Here is a 16,665-nt window from a genome sequence, read left to right on the forward strand (position 1 = left end):
TACAGTGAATGATGACACTTGATAATGGGTATAATAACCTAACTGAGTATGTGCATGATTGGATATTTGTTGTGAACAAATGTTAGTGGCAAAATGAAGTATGCGAATGTATTTTCACCTTATTTTTTGCATTATAAGTTCACGGTGAACCATTAGAATTGATCTCAAAATTGATACACAACAAATTGAATTGAAAACCAAAGATGTTCTATATGATTGTAGTATTGAAGTGCTCTTAGTGGAATAACGCAAAAAAATAACATTACAACAACGTTACTATCACAATTTTTTAAATATTTTTAATACAATTTATTATTCGATAAAATTTCGTATCCTATAACCTTTCATTCTTCTTTTTTTTGGTGAATATAAGCATTCATTCTGCAACAATAGTTTCCACCAAAAAATATCTGACAATAGTGGCAATAATTATATCGGTATTGGCCTTGATTGTGTATGAGATCAAGATAATGGTGGGATCAATATTTTAGAAGTGCCTGAGATCCTTCCATTAAATGTGTTTCATTATGTGCTAAAATATTTTTTAAATAAATAAATAAATTGAACGGTAAGATGATAAATTGTATTTCACACTCAAAATTGTTGGGGATTTATATTCCTAATGATGGTAGTAGGGTTATCCAATTCTTTTATAATCCCACTGACTGAAGTTGCGATGAAAATGGAAAACTTTCTAAGTTGACTCAAATTATATGTACACCTCTAAACGGTGGATCTAAGAAAGACTAGCTTGTGATATTTCTCGGTGGTACTATGGTTTCTGTTCTCTCACAACTATTTTTTTTTTACAAGTGTCGATTAATTTATGAGAAAAAGAGTTATCCAGTGAAAGTGTAAAAAAAAATTTATACGATTAGTACATAAATATTAAACTTTCAATTTATTTATTTGGTTATTGCTTACTTATTTTTAAATCTAAGAAAATAAATCAAGAAAATATAATCAGAAAAGGTAAGCATTGATATTTTAAGAGAAAAAGTATATTAAGGGAAGATTGATAAAAAATTTCGCATCTTGATCAGGCTGTGATTCTGTGAAATTGAATGTTGATTAAATTCATGCGGGTTCTATCTATCCTCTTCTTCTTTTTAGATGCTACCTATTCACAGTTAGTAATAAAGTTTTAAAATTTAGAGTTACATATTTCTAGCTTGTAAATATTGAAAAGATAATTTTTAATCTCTATTTTAAATTGTTGATTTTTTAGTCTTTTATTTTATAAAAGTGTGTCAGAATTGAACCCAATTACCGACGCTGTCAATTAGAGCTCGGATGATTTAATTTTTTGCGACCAAAAACTATTACAAAATATAAATTACAAAACTTAACAAATTTTAATTTTTAATCACCACAAAAATCACAACGCCGCATACTCTAACGAAGGTAATATGTAACAAATTAGAGGAAAATGTTGAAGGAACCTTCTCAGACAAAAGCACACAAATAAGAAAAATGTAGTAAACTAGCATAGAAGGTGAAAAAAAGCGAGAAAATGTCAAAGAAAGTGGGTCCAAAATGCACAAACAATTGGCACATCATAGATAAAATGGAAGTTGGATAGGTTATATATATATATTGAGATGGTAGGAAAAGCAGAAAAAGGAGAAGGATCAGAACATGTAATTGTGGAAAGGGAAACAATTTTCTAAGAGAGGGGTGGAGGAAAATAGGGGATAGGAAATACCAATCTCGCATTACACCTCAGGTAGAGGAAAAGACGAAGGAAAGGCCCCACCTGATGCAACAACCCTCGTTGAAGTCAACAAAGAGAAGGAATATGGGTCAAACTGGAATCCCTTCACTTGGGCCAGTGATGAAGATACCTTCATGCAACAACCCAGTTGGCTCTGGGCCACTGAATAAGAACACAAAAGAGGATTGCAGAATTATTTCTACTGGAAGTGTAGGAAGTGGAAATAGATTTTGGCATCTTATCAAAGGAGCTACTGGGGGGCCAGTAATTAAGGGGGGTCTCAATTCTGGAAGAAGAAAGTTTGTGAAGGGAAGAAAGCAAGGTGATCCGTGAAGATTCTAAATTATAATATTAGAGGGTTGGGGGGAAGTTTGTAAAGGTGTTGATACAAAAGGAGGATATACATTTTTTGTGTATTCAAGAAACAAAGATGAAGTAGATTTTATATTTTGTTGCTTTTTATGGGGAGATGGTGGCTTACAATGGGTAGCTTCTCCGGCGGAAGGTAGTGTGGGGGGACTTTTATGTATTTGGGGGGAAAAAAATATATTTTGAGTTGAGAAGTCATTTTGTGGCAAAAGAATTCATTGCGGTGGAAGGGGTGTGGAGAAACAATGGCAAGGAAATAATTATAGTCAACTCCTATGCACCTTGCGATAGGATGGCTAGGAGGAGGGTGTGGGAGGAATTAAAGGCAAGAAAGGTAAGTAGTAACATAGCTACTTGGTGTGAACTTATCGACTTTAATTGCGTTAGAAGATCTTGTGAAAGGGTAGGTGTTGGTAGGGAGGACGAAAATGTGGGAGAAAGGGAGGAATTAAACAATTTCTTGGCGGACATGCGGTTGGAAGATATGTCTTTGGTGGGAAGAAAGTTCACTTGGTATAGGTCAAATGGTGGAGCTAAAAGTAGGATTGATAGAATCTTGAGATTGGCTCAATATTTGGCCAGGCAACAAACAATTCATCCTTAATGTGGCGGATTGAGGACGAAAACCTTTCAAAGTCTTTGATTGTGGGTTCTCGGATACAAGGTTTAGCAAGTTCGTGGAGGACACATGGAGAGATCTCAAGTTTGAAGGTTGGGGGGTATGTGTGCTCAAAGAAAAATTTAAAACTTTGAAGAATAATTAAAAATGTGGAATTAGGAGAATTTTGGAGTGTTGGAGAACAGATCGACAAGCACTTATTGAAAAAGAAATGAGTGAATTGGAGAAAAAGAGGAGGAGGAGAATCATAGTGAATAAGATATTAGGAGAAAAATAGAACTCCAAGAGGAGTTTTTGAGGGTGGTGATGTGTAGAGAATCCTTAACGACACAAAAATCTAAAGCTAAATGGGTGATGGAGGGGGATAGAGGAGGGAATGGTTTAAATGGGAATTGGAAGTGGTAGAGAGGTTCCAAGAGGAGCTTAATCGGGTGAGGGTGGTTTTTGAGGAAGAGGACACATGGAGATGGAGGGTGAAATCAACATACTTAGCTCTTCATGGTCGGGACTTTGCCAATGAGGGTCATGAACTTTTCAAGGAAATTTGGAAGATTAACACCCCACCCAAAATCAATATTTTTCTATGGAGGATGTTTAGAAATAGACTTCCTACCGGAGAGAATTTAAGAAAGAGAAATTTGTTAACAAATGAGATTGATGGTAAATATCATTTTTGCAAAGGTGGTGAGGAGACAATCACACACGTTTTCTTCAGGTGTGATATGGCACGACAAGTGTGATCTCATTGTTGTTATGTGTGGATGGCTCCCAACGTGGTCACCCAAGTTGGTCCTTGCATGCACTTTAAACAACATTTCTCGACCATCATTCAATGGATGTTAATAGAAAATGGAAGTATATTTGGTGCAGTATTGTGTGGTCACTCTAGCTTAGGAGAAATTGTTAGTGTTCAGGGGAGCCTCATTTAATATGCTAGAAGTGATCCAAGATGTGAAATTTCATTCTTGGACATGGTTGAGAAACTTGGAAAATCAGTTTGGCTATTCCTAGATGCAGTGGGGTTCGAATTTGAGGTGCATATGTTGAAGGATAAGCTACATGCTGGCAGATGGTCATTGCATGGCCATTTTATAATCGTGGCTGGAGGTGTCACTGTTGTAATCAATTGTAGGAACAACTAGTTATTTATTTTGGGGTTGTAGAATCATTTATAATCAGGGGAGTGGATCATTACGAGGTATTTATGATTCATCCTATTATAAATATGCTATAACCATTCTAACTTTTTTTTTTGAAAAAATGTAAATTATATTAAATCCAAAATGATAAAACAATAAACAGGGTATGTCTCGCAATTAGAGAAAATTAAAAATCTTCCTAATACAAGATGTTAAAACAAATATAACAGGTATGTTTATCTATACATAATAAACTTAATCTTGTTAATAATTTTTAATAACTTCAATTTCAATTTAATGTTTATAATTGGGATTCTTGTATAATTATTGTTTGTAGTTGACTATGAAATTTTTTGTCTTTATTTTAATATAAACAACTTTATTGTTAACCCCTCTCTATATATATATAGATAAGGGAAGAGTTAATGCAGTGACATATTTATATGGGCCAGGCCCATGGAGGCCAAGTGGCCTGAGTCCTCTAAACCGTTAGACCATTTTAAATTAACGGTGATGATCAAACAATGCTTCATTTCTCGAAATCTCCAATAATCATAACCTGACATCAACAATAGTTATAACTTTTCACCAAATCACATTTATCAACCACTAAGTGTAGCACCCCATGAGCGAGAACCCTTTAGTATACAACAATCATGCACAAATCTTTTTATGATAAACCTTCTTCATCATTTCGGTCCTGGAGGCTTGGATGGCATATGTATCAATATGACTGACAACCCTTCGATATGGACAAAAACATCTTGGCTATATTTAGTATAAAACATCTTTTGTAAATATTTATTTTATAATTTAAAATTTATAAATATATATTACTTATATTAATTTTATTTTATTTTATAAAATATTTATTTTAGAATTTATTGTTTTATCTTGATATCGATAAGTTGTTACGTTTGTTTTATATCTGTAGGTTGATTTTTAATGGTTAGATTTTAATTGTTGCATAAGGGGTTTATGCTTATATATATGTTTTTCCTCCTTTCTAGAAAACACACAATCAAATAAACAATTTGATTTCTTTCTCTCTAAATTTTTTTCTTCTTTTTCCTATGAAAACTAATTTTTGAGAGCAAGAGTATTGGTGTTCACAAGGTTTAAGGATCATTTCGTTGCACACAATGCTTCAATACAGGTTAATTATTTTTTCCCCTAATTTATTTTTCTTTGTGCTTATTATATGATATAGTGTATTGTTGATTCATGTTCCGTCAATTAAAATTATTTTGTTACTGTTATTTTATTATTTAATTAAAGACTTTGCATTTTCTTCTTTTTTATTTCTTTTATTTTACTTTAATTTTTTAACAATCTTAGAGAGAAAAATTTTACTTTCTTCTTGCATAGTCTTGTCTTTTATGCAGTAGCATTTTGTCTTACCAAAATGTTTGTCATGGATATGATTAAGTCCTTTTCTAGTTGGCATGAAAAATTTACGGGTGAAAACGCAATGCATTATGTTCCATTAAAAATGTTTTTATTACATTATTTCATTTCCTTAAATTTTAAATTAGTGGGAGATTGTTGGAAAATATTTTCTTATAATTTGAAATTTAAAATTAAAATATATTTTCTTTGTCAATTATGTTTTGTAAAGATAAAATACTTTTAGAATTAGTCTATGTGAAAAACTAAGCATCTCATTACTTCTATTTATATATTAATTTTATGAAGTTATCTTTTACTTGATCAAATTCCTTTATAAACTTACAAGTCTTTAAAATTAAGAAGTTTGTTGTTTGGTTTTTATTTTTTGTTTCTTAATGTTATTGTTGCAACTATTTTGTTGCTACATGTTGGTGACCAGTTGCCTCTACATATGTAGCTCCTTGTTTAAAAAAAAAATAAACATGTGAAAATACAACACACAAAGCAATAAAATGAACACTTGGATGAAGCTTTATATTCTGCATGTCATATTCTTAACAGAGTGCCTTATAAAAATTTTGAAAAAACCCCTTATGAGCTAAGGAGAAAAAGAGAACCAGATCTAAAATATCTTAAAGTGTGGGGGTGTCTAACAAAGGTTAACATCCCCATTAATAAGAAAAGGAAAATTGGACCAAAAATTATTGATTGTATTTTTGTTGGATATTCTTTGCATAATACTACTTATAGATTTTTGGTAGTTAATTCAGAAGTGTCTGAAATGTCTAATGGTAATATTATGGAATCTAGAGATGACACTTTCTTTGAAAATGTTTTTCCTTTGAAAAATAAATTGCCTAAATTTGTTTGTGATACTTATTGTTCTAATGTATCATCTTATAGTAATGCTAATAAGGACATTGTTTTTGAACCTAGGCGAACTAAAAGATCTAAAAAGGTTAATGATTTTGGTTTTGAATTTTGTTTTTTTCTACTTGAAGATGATCCTAAAACTTATGGTGAGGCCATGAGGTCAATTGATGCATCTTTTTGGAAAAGAAGCTATTAATGATAAAATGAGTTCTCTTAAAACTAATAAAAATTGGATTTTTGATTTTGATGAAACAAAATCGACAAGTGGTTATGTCTTTACTTTAGCTAGTGATGCAGTATGATGAAAATCTACTAAACAAATTGTTATTTCACGTTCTACCATGAAAGCAAAAATTATTGTTTTAGATATTGCTACTTGTGAGACTGAATTTCTTAAAAATTTGTTATGTGATTTTCCATTGTGGAATAAGCCTATACCTTCGATTCCAATGCATTGTGATAGTCAAGTTGCTATATCTAAAGTTACTAGCAAAAAATTTAATGAAAAAAGAAGACACTTAAGAGTGAGACATAAATCTATCGGAAATTTGATTTCTCATGGTGTCATTTCTCTTGATTTTGTCAGGTCAGAAAATAATATTGTGGATCCCCTTACAAAAGGGTTGACGCGTCAACAAGTACTTGAGTCGTCGAGGGGAATGAGACTAGAGCTCATTGTTTAGTTACAACAATGGACACCTGTCTCCGTGTGATTGGTGATCCCATGAATGGAGTTTAACGGGTAATAACGAAATTGCTTGTTGACTAAAATACACCAAAATAAAATTTTGCGGAGTTGTTTCGTTTCTCATTCCTATGACGAGGTGTATTATAAATTATGACAATATTAAGGTTGAGGTATTTATATATGTGTATTTTTGGTATAAAAAAATACCCCTTAATGAATCCGATGATAATTATTGTAGGGGTGGGGTCACAAACAACTCTTTAAGGATTCACCTAGTGAGTGTGGTGGTGGGGTCGTCACTATGAGATATGGGCTAATCTATAAGTGACACTCACGAAACAAGATACAAGCGCAAGACCCTGTAACGCGCTATCACTGATTATAACTTATTTGAAAGCCAATATTATAGAGGTTGTGTACTAAAGTCCGATTAAAGAAGGTGTAGTTCAAGACAATTAAGTCACTACATTTTTCTCGGGTGGAAGTTCATAAACACTAGATATAAGGCTCAAACCCGAAAGGTTCCTTATAATGAAATACAATATCACATGCTCTTTCTTTCTTTTATGTTTCTATACAAATTATATTTTAAAAAATATTTTAAAATTTTAAATTATGTGGGAGAACGTTAGTAAATATTTGTTTTATAATTTAAAATTTATAAATATATATTACTTATATTAATTCTATTTTATAGAATAAAATATTTATTTTAGAATTTGTTACGTTTTGTTTTGATATCTGTAAGTTGTTACATTTGTTTTTATATATGTAGGTTGATTTCCAACGATCATATTTTTGTTGTTGCATAAGGGGGACTATGTTTATATATATCTCTTTCCTCCTCTCTAGAAAACACACAATTTGCACATGATCAGAACCAATGGATTGTCCTATCTTGGGAGAAGGGCGCAATCAGATTTTCCTACCAGTACAATGGAAGCGTTTTCTCTCTAAGGATAGTATTTGCGCGCTTCAACCTAGACTAGTTATTTCTTCCCCTAATTTATTTTTCTGTGTTTATTATATGATATAGTGCATTGTTGATTCATGTTTTGTCAATTAAAGTTATTTTACTACTGTTATTTTATTATTTAATTCAAGGTTTTGCATTTTCTTATTTATTTTAATTTTCTAACATATCATTTGTCAAAAAAACTAAATGTGGGACCCATGCTTTGCACGATTTTTTAAAAATCAAAATGAGAAAAAATTGAATAAAAGAAAAAAAAATAATGTTGTACTATCTAACAGTTGACACATGATAAACTGCTGACCAATTTGAATATATATATTGATAATATATTAAGACAAGCTAATTATTTTAATGACATAATTATCATATAAACATGGATTAATAAGATTGATAATCATAAGGTAAGACCCATCGACCCCATGGTCCATCAAAAATATGTATAAAAGGAGTTAAATTCTTGAAGCAAAGAGGATCATTCTTTCCTTTTTATTATTTCCATTACCCCATTTGTTAGAAAACTGAGTCTTAACATGTTTGGGAACGCGTTAGAATCATGTTGAATGAAAAAAATACACTTTCCAATGCAAAAATTACAAAACAGGGGAAAAGTTGCTTTTGCATTACGTTTAAGAGAACACAGACACAGGCACACTCTTAAGCGTCTCAAAGAATTTTTTGCAAGTCTGCTAAACATATATCAGATAAAGTAGAAGATAGGTTGCTGGCATCCAAACTGCCACTAGGGGAAAAAAGGAGAAAATTACTCAAGTACCCTTGTGCATTGTGCATTGTGCATTGTGCAGGTATATCTATGTTGTATTAATATGAATTGTTACATACTATCACTAGATTTCACAAAAATAAAAAATAAAAAAATGGCAATGATCACAACTTGGTTTTGCAGAGTACACATGACTTAAGCGCAAATAATTATTGCTTCTTCTCTCGTTCTGTATGGTGGAGGCAATAAATTGTGCATGTTAGCAAAAAGATCACGGCCAGGTGGTGGCTCCGCAACAAGTGAATCCAATACTGAGTCGGGAATTGCTACAAGGGTTTCTTCAAAAAATGATTCGATTGTCTACATGGTTCAAGAATTCAGTTAGCATTTGAATCAATTAATATAATAACTGAACTTGTGAATGGTTAGTTTATAAAACGCAAGACCTTGACCTAAGTACTTCAATAAACAAGGAATGAAAGAACTATTTATCTTATCTCAGTACATGTACGTCCCTAATTTCCACAACAGAATGTAGAATACAACATCACCATATACACACTTCTTTTGGCATCAACCTCGCTCTACACAGTAGTCACTAATTCTACGGATAACCTCTGCCACAGTGCCACTCATTGTGTCGCAATTTATTTCCACAATTTGGTTTTGGGTACAATATATCCTCTCTATCTATAATCTAATAATGTAGGTAATATCAAATAAGGATCCTCTACGAGTCTTTCATTTTCAAGCATTATTTTTAATTTTCTGGAGAAATGGAGACAACTCCATGAAAGCTATAGGGAAGAAGGGTTCTACTAATACAAGAAAGAAGGATGTTGACATATACATTAGACCACCATATCATGCACCTTACCAATGCCATCCATGAGATAGAAATCGTGGAAAAGAACAGTAAATATAAAAGAATACATATATATATATATATATAAGCTTTGCTTGATGATAAAAAAGTTTGTATATCCTATAATCTGCTGATAGCATCTTGAGTCATATTATACAATATAAAAGACATACTCTTCTAAGTAATAATCAAATAATTAGATTTCACCATACTAATCTTACCGTGCAATTTTTGAAAGCAGCATCAGCTTTGCGCTTCCAAAGTCCATTCCCAGGTTCCGAATGGAAAAGATGGAGTAAAGGCTACAGCAACATAGCAGACCATTGCTATTTAATAGAAGCAAATTGGAGGGAGAACTTAGAATGCCATTAATAAATATATAATTTGCTTCATGCGATTGAAAGGGAGGAGGTTGGGCCAAAAACCTCCAATCTCCTAAAATTGAATAGGAACCCATTCATAGAGTTCATGCATTGGACTGCAAGAAATTAAAAATGTGTGGGCTATATAAATACTTAAAGTCATACAAAGTGAAAATGCGTCTGTGGTCTGTACCATATAGCAACTTAAAGCTACATCTACATATAAAAGAATATAGCTTTATATTATCAGCTATTCAATACCACATACAGTGCTACACAGGAATTTACATCAAATGGAAGAAAGAAATTATAAATCAACTAACAGCGGGTTATATTTATCCTCACCTTCACAACATCTCGTAAAGTTGACCTATGTCCATATTTTCCCAACACTGAGTCCCCATAGACTAGATATTTTTCAAGGACCTTGGTTAAATGAAAAATAAATAATTAAAACTGAAAATGGTAATCACAGAGTAATGTGAAAGTTTGCTCAAAGAATTGGTACAGATGAATCTATCGGAAGCAAACATTTTGTAAATGAACCTGACGTCGTGTAAGATCACAGCTTGGTTTATCATAAATAGCAGTGTCAACATGTCCCAAAATCTGCCAAGGACTGTTGAGATTATCAACAATAGTTACTCAAGCACCACATATCAATTTATACAAACATTGTTAAGAAGGTTCAATCAAAAAGCATTATTATAAATATACAACTTCTCTGTCCCCTCCTAACACCATAAGCTTTTAGGATATTTTTCAGAAAAGCAGAATCCTGATACATCAAATGAGCAAAAGGGGGAAATTATTGTATTTGAAACTTACTTGTTGTATGCTGCACGTCCAACCATAACACCATGAGCCCCAGCTTCTCGAGCTGCACTAACCTACAAGCAATGTCCACACAAAAATAGGCAAAAGTAGAGCACCAGGAGTCGGGACAATGTGTTGTGATTATGAAGAGAACAGCTTTAGTGCTAAAAAATTCCTAAAAATTCATATGAATATTAGGATTCAATACGAGGGCGAGCCCTGGTGCAGCGGTAAAGTTGTGCCTTGGTGACTTGTTGGTCATGGGTTCGAATCCGGAAACAGCCTCTTTGCATATGCAAGGGTAAGGCTGCGTACAATATCCCTCCCCCATACCTTCGCATAGCGAAGAGCCTCTGGACAATGGGGTACGAAGTTTTTTATTAGGATTCAATACACAAAGAATTATTTTAATGACAACATCTCACCTCATCAACTCTAGTAATGCCACCATTGATTGTAAATCTTAGGTCAGGAAAGTCACGTAAGAGACCATAGAAGTATTCATATCTGCATTTAAAAAATGAAAGATATCACATGCAATTCTATATATAACGTGACTACAAAATCAAAATTTACTAGCACATACTTTAGTGGAGGAATACTCCTATTTTCAGCAGGGCTAATGCCATTGAGAAGTGCCTTCCGTGAGTGAATTATGAAGTGCTTAGTGGGTGACAAAGAAGAAACCTGATATATGAAATCACCTGAAAAACAATAGAAAGTTCAATTTGTAACCCTAAAAACCATGGCACAAGTATGTATGGATGTACCCAATCGTTGAACCACTTTTCAGTGCATTCTAAATGCAAGACACTGTTTGAGATCAGTTATAAAAACTTATAAAGTGTTTCAGATACTAACATATATACATGGTGGGCAGCAATACCATTTTTGCAATTTTTAAAAAAAGAGGAGGATAGAACCTATTCATTGAATCCAAACTTTGCATCCTTTCAACTTGAATAGACAAAGAATGCAGACAGAAGAACCTTACACAACTCATTGTAAGAATCATGATCATCCACGCCAATTCGACATTTGACACTGACAGGTACATTTGTGCTGGCAGCAATTGCTGACATGGCCTCAGCAACAAACTTTCCTTGTATACATCAGATTTCCATATCAATTTGCATTGATGAAGAAAAATTATATTTTTAATCTGCTTGCATATTGTCATATTCAATTAAAGATCAAGGATGGTTTTTAACCTTGGGGTTAAGCATAAGGCTCACACCAAAACACCCATGCCCAGCAACTTTTGGACTAGGGCACCCACAGCTGGTATAAATTAAAAACAACAAAAACAAAAACCAAAAAATCTATATCACAGACCAAAAGTAGAACATTAAGACTTTATGGTTTCAAATGATAGGAAATATACGAACTTTAAGTTGATCTCATCGTAGCAATAAACATTAGCAAGCTCAGTTGCTTTAGCCAAATTTTCTATATTACTCCCTCCAATTTGAAGCACAATGGGATGCTGATCTGGAGAATATGCCAAGAATCTGTCCTGAGCAAAATGGACAAAATAAAAGAATAAACAGTTTTCCAATACCAATTTATCCAGAAACTATGGTTTTGAGCTATTGTGCACACACATATGCTCACTTAGACAAGATAAACTACTGATTTGCATATGAAAATCAATCATTATAATTTATGATACGAAATATATTTTACCACAGAAAACACACATAAGGTTGCAAAACTGTAACATGATCTAGTTAAAGCCTTTTCGCTCCATGATACCTAGTTTTTTTTTCATTTTCTATTTTGTATTAACAAACACACTTGTATATCTGAATTTACCAGATTGTCCTTTTGATGAACAATTGTTTCGGCTGCAAGCATCTCCGTGTACAGCCAAGCATGTTTTGATATGAGGCGCACTAAAGTCCTGTAGTGATGGTCTGTCCAGTCCATCATTGGAGCAACACTGAAATTCAACCAACCAAAAACAATACCAAACCACTGAAAAAATCAGTATACTTTATAGTACAGGCGGATGAGAAGCGAGAACCAGACATCAAAACGAAAAAAAAAAAACGCAATGCAGAGATACCGGGCACCGACCTAAACCAAGGAGGAAGGTAGTATCTGGCAACCACACCAGGTTTCTCCTGTAATTGTTGTTTCTGGGCATGAGTAGAAAACAGCCTATAGCTGCACGTGTTCCTATGAGATATACCTAATGTGAATCTGCCATTGCTTTTAACGACATTGGAACTTATGGGAGCAAATGAAACGGCCAGGGAATATCCTGCAAGCTTCATCATCTTATCCCTTTTAGCAAACCATGTCCCCCTCTCTCTGCAACTACTACCTATCCATCAAAAGAAACCAAACATTCATGCTATAAAACTGATACACAACAGTAAGTGTTGTGTGCTGCCAATGTATGAGACAAATTATGTGGCATGGTAATATCACGCCTATGATGTGAACCAAACCATCCATAACGAAACAAAAATATAAATTGATGGGTAAAAAATGTAAAGTTGGGAAAGTAACTTAAAAACATGGGCAAATGATTCCGGTTGGTAAGAAAGAGAAGACTAATTGAGAGGCATTTTATCGAACAGAAGATGTGCAGAGTGAGAAATCCCAAGAGGAAAGTAAACGCACCAGACACCACACAGAAGTTCAAATTCGAACGGTTCGAACAACGAACGCGTGACGGTGCCAAACGAGTCCAACGCAGTGCCACACTGAAGAGGAGAGTAAACGCACCAGGCACCACACAGAAGTTCAATTTTTTTTAGTTATCTGGACCAAGCAAAACGTCGTCGTTTTGAGTTTCAAAAAATAAACTTTCTAAGCTGGCTCAGATTATGTGTGGATTTGTTTGAATTTTATATAAATAATTTTAAAATAATCGTTTTTTAATCTGAGTGTTTTTTAAGAAGTAAATATGAATTATTTCTTAAAAAATAAAAAAAATATTTATTTTAAATAAAATTAATTTACACAAACAAATCAAAAAACTATAAAACTGTTTGTTTTATTTAAAAAATAAATTTAAATAAACTCATCCTGCTTAAAATAGTGGATCTAGGAAAGACAAAAACTTTCAGTTTGTGATCTTCTCGGTAGTACTATAGTTCCTGTTCTCTTACAATTATTATTTTTTTGTTATTTTTACTTATTTTTAATTCAAAGAAAATAAATCAAGAAAAATGATCATAAAAGATAAGTATTACTATTTTAAAAGAAAAAAAAGTATTTATTAAGGAAGGATTGATAAAAATTCTCTCATCTTTATAATATTGATTTGTTGATGATATTAACTAACAATATAGGTGGTGTTATGTTTGGGCCTAAAAATCTTATTTTAGGATAAAATATAATTTATTTTATCTTAATTTACTTTATTATTATTGATTTTTTTAATTCAAAAGGACACACTTTTGGCAGCTAAAGCAAGGAAAATGTTGGAGAGGTTACGAGATTTTAAAAAAAATGGTAGTAGTATTTTAGTTTAGGATTTGGAATGAAAGAAAAAAAAACAAGTTAAAATAATTTTCAACCAAAACTACATGAAAGTTACCAACTTCTCAAAAGCAAAAGCTTATCTATACGGGTGTTTATACGTGTCTGTCCAAAAACCACTCGCATGTTTGGAAACACGTAGCAGATGTGATAAACCATTAACCATGTGCATCAGATGCAACTTCAGCGTATTTTGGAAGGAAACAGCAATCTCTGCATTCCAAAATTCATTCCAATCTGAAACGTTCGTATAGTGGCTCACAACTCACATCACATTCTGTTGGACGAAAAGCTAGTCTTTGTAGCAGCTTCCCGAAATCAAACCACATATAACTCGGAAACTTGATTTAAAAACAAATCAGAAAACAGTAGTAGCTACTCCGATCATAGCAGAGAATAATAACAGTAAAAGGAAATTACATGTGTGAACAAAAAGTAAAGAGTATTGTTACTCATTAATAATCCTTATTTCTCTATCATTCTCTCTAATAATACAAACAACTTTTACGCCCACCCATCTTTTCAAGAGTGGCATAGCAATATAGCATACATAGCTAAAGCAAAAGAATTTAACTCAGTTTTTGCATCCTTATTTATTATCACTATTATCATTGTTGCTATAAATATTTCTCAGCTCTCATCGGTGCTAAAAAGCTTCATCCTTGACAAAGGGGTCCTCAAATACCCATCAACCTCAAACTTCTTTGGACTCAATTCTCTGTATTTTGCAAACTGCTCCTTAGCTTCTTCATTTCTATCAAGCAAGCTATAAATCATGCCTCTACAAAAATAAGGCCTGAAATCCCTTGGATCCTCTTTCGTGAGCTGATTATAAATCCCTAACGCTTCATCCACGTTCTTCTGCAGAAACGTGATCTGCGCCATGATCAGCTTCACGTCCCTGGCTTCCTTCGCCTTCTTGTCCTCCTCCGCCACGCGCAGCGCCTCCTCCAGGCGCCGCATCGCGGCCTCGCCCTCGCCGCACCGGTCCATCAGCAGTGCGTTCTCGAAGAGCGCCTCGAAGGAGAGCGGGTTCGCGGCGAGGACCTCCTGGTAGTAGCCGCGCGCGGCCTCGACGTCGCCGGTCTCCGCGGCGAGGCGCGCCGCCAGGAACTTCCAGTCGGCGGCGTCGGGCTGCGCTGCGATGAGGCGCTTGAGGATGGAGAACGCTTCGTCGTCTTCTCCGAGCTCGAGCTTCTGCTGGAGGAGGGACTTGAGCGCGGCGAGGGCCTCGGTGTTGTTCTCGAGGAGGTCGGAGAGAGGGGAGAGGGACTCGGTTTCGAGAGGGGGCGGCGGCGGCGGGGAGGCGCGTGCGGCGGCGGCGGGGAATTGGAGCGCGACGGCGGCGAAGACCGCGGCGCCAGCGAGGGTTTTGAGGTTGGGGAAAATGGGGGGTTTGGAGTGGGCCCGGACGGTGAAACGAGATTGCTGTGGGGGTGTGGTTAGGGTTTTGGGGGTGAAGGAGAAGATGGAGGATGATGATGCTGAAGTCAACATCGTGGAATTAGGGTTTATGGTGGAGCGGAGAGAACGATGCTATCCTAAGGAAGGAGGAAGAAGGGGGAAACAAATAACACTAAGGGTTGGGTTTGGATTTGTCGTCTTGTACCTTCTCTGGTGTATATTTGAATTAAAGTTAAAAATAAAAATATAAAAAAAAGTTGTGATTTTTTTACTTAAAAGTTTTTTTTTAATCTGAAAATCAAACATTAAACGTCAAGGAACCTTCGTTTTAAGGTTTAAAAGGTGATTTTAATTGTAAATTTTATGTTAAAAAATTGTATTGTGATACATAAATGTTTTTTTTAAAATGAAGCAATGGAACCTGCTTGAATTGTCACACTCGACGATAGGTGGGAATGGTGTTAGGTGTTTATTGAGAGGATTCCTAGCGAACACATTTCTTGTTAGTGCATCTTACCACTATTTAACTAATTTAAGTGAATTTAATTAATAAAATTATATTTATTAGTAACTTTTGTTATTTTTAAATTATGTTTGATAAAATTTACTAATAAACTAAGAACTTGCAAGTCACTATAAGATAGGAACTGAAAAGGTTAAAAACTTACAAATTAGCTTATGTAATTATTTTTTATCTAATTAATTAATGATGTGTTTGTAATCTATTTTTAGGAGTGTTGATGGGATATATTGGGACAAATTTGCTATTGTCTTGATCTGATTAGAAATTTGTTAGATCAATTAGTTGAATTTTATTCCAATCAGATCAAAACCCAAAATATTTGAGAAAAGTCTGAGTTAATTCGATTTATAGACATAATGTATTATTATTAATATTATGTATTTTAAATCGTAAAATTAAATTAGTGTGTATCCCATGCAATACACGGGGTGGGTTTTTTTATGCGAAAGACAGAGTAAAAATTCTAATTTGTATGTAATAATATATAAACAAATTTCGCCATCAATTTTTTCTTTTTTTATAAATTTCATTACTTTATTGAACTTCGCACATGTTATATGCTCAAATTAAAAATATTGGATATATGAATAATATTTTAAGATTTATTTTAGGCATAAGAATTATAATTGTACATTTATTATAGGTATTGGTGTTCAATTATGTTTCATGCATTACTAGTATAATAATTTTCTTATAAATTTATAAGAAAAAA

The 16,665-nt window shown here is 33.7% G+C and overlaps 2 protein-coding genes across 3 annotated transcripts; both read right to left on the minus strand.

Annotated features, from left to right (window-relative positions):
- Positions 1-8,362: 8,362 nt before the first annotated feature.
- LOC114412711 (tRNA-dihydrouridine(20/20a) synthase-like) lies at positions 8,363-13,218 on the minus strand. Of its 2 annotated transcripts, XM_028376718.1 has the most exons (13): positions 13,163-13,218; positions 12,611-12,860; positions 12,347-12,473; positions 11,920-12,047; positions 11,743-11,812; positions 11,526-11,628; positions 11,118-11,235; positions 10,957-11,038; positions 10,544-10,605; positions 10,262-10,334; positions 10,061-10,141; positions 9,575-9,655; positions 8,363-8,848 (listed from the first exon to the last, which is right to left on the minus strand). In XM_028376718.1, the coding sequence occupies exons 2-13, from the start codon at positions 12,811-12,813 to the stop codon at positions 8,684-8,686; spliced, it is 1,293 nt and encodes a 430-aa protein (XP_028232519.1). In that variant the 5' UTR covers positions 12,814-12,860; positions 13,163-13,218; the 3' UTR covers positions 8,363-8,683. The 2 variants fall into 2 exon arrangements, with proteins under 2 accessions (XP_028232519.1, XP_028232520.1); XM_028376719.1 differs by lacking the exon at positions 8,363-8,848 and having other exon boundaries at positions 9,609-9,831.
- A 1,208-nt stretch (positions 13,219-14,426) lies between these two features.
- LOC114412712 (protein SLOW GREEN 1, chloroplastic-like) lies at positions 14,427-15,640 on the minus strand. Its single transcript, XM_028376720.1, has one exon. The coding sequence runs from the start codon at positions 15,521-15,523 to the stop codon at positions 14,657-14,659; it is 867 nt and encodes a 288-aa protein (XP_028232521.1). The 5' UTR covers positions 15,524-15,640; the 3' UTR covers positions 14,427-14,656.
- Between the last annotated feature and the right edge of the window lie 1,025 nt (positions 15,641-16,665).

The sequence above is a fragment of the Glycine soja genome, chromosome 5 (genome assembly GCF_004193775.1).
Source record: "Glycine soja cultivar W05 chromosome 5, ASM419377v2, whole genome shotgun sequence".
Lineage (NCBI taxonomy): Eukaryota > Viridiplantae > Streptophyta > Magnoliopsida > Fabales > Fabaceae > Glycine > Glycine soja.

What these genes read in the sequence shown, in the direction of transcription:
- LOC114412711 (XM_028376718.1), bottom strand. Translation starts at nt 12,813, where the DNA reads ATGATGAAGCTTGCAGGATATTCCCTGGCCGTTTCATTTGCTCCCATA. An exon ending in GTGATCTTACACGACGTCAG is followed by an intron (nt 10,142 to 10,261) that starts GTTCATTTACAA and finishes CATTTAACCAAG; the next exon opens with GTCCTTGAAAAATATCTAGT. An exon ending in CTTTACGAGATGTTGTGAAG is followed by an intron (nt 9,656 to 10,060) that starts GTGAGGATAAAT and finishes ATGTTGCTGTAG; the next exon opens with CCTTTACTCCATCTTTTCCA.
- LOC114412712 (XM_028376720.1), bottom strand. Translation starts at nt 15,523, where the DNA reads ATGTTGACTTCAGCATCATCATCCTCCATCTTCTCCTTCACCCCCAAA.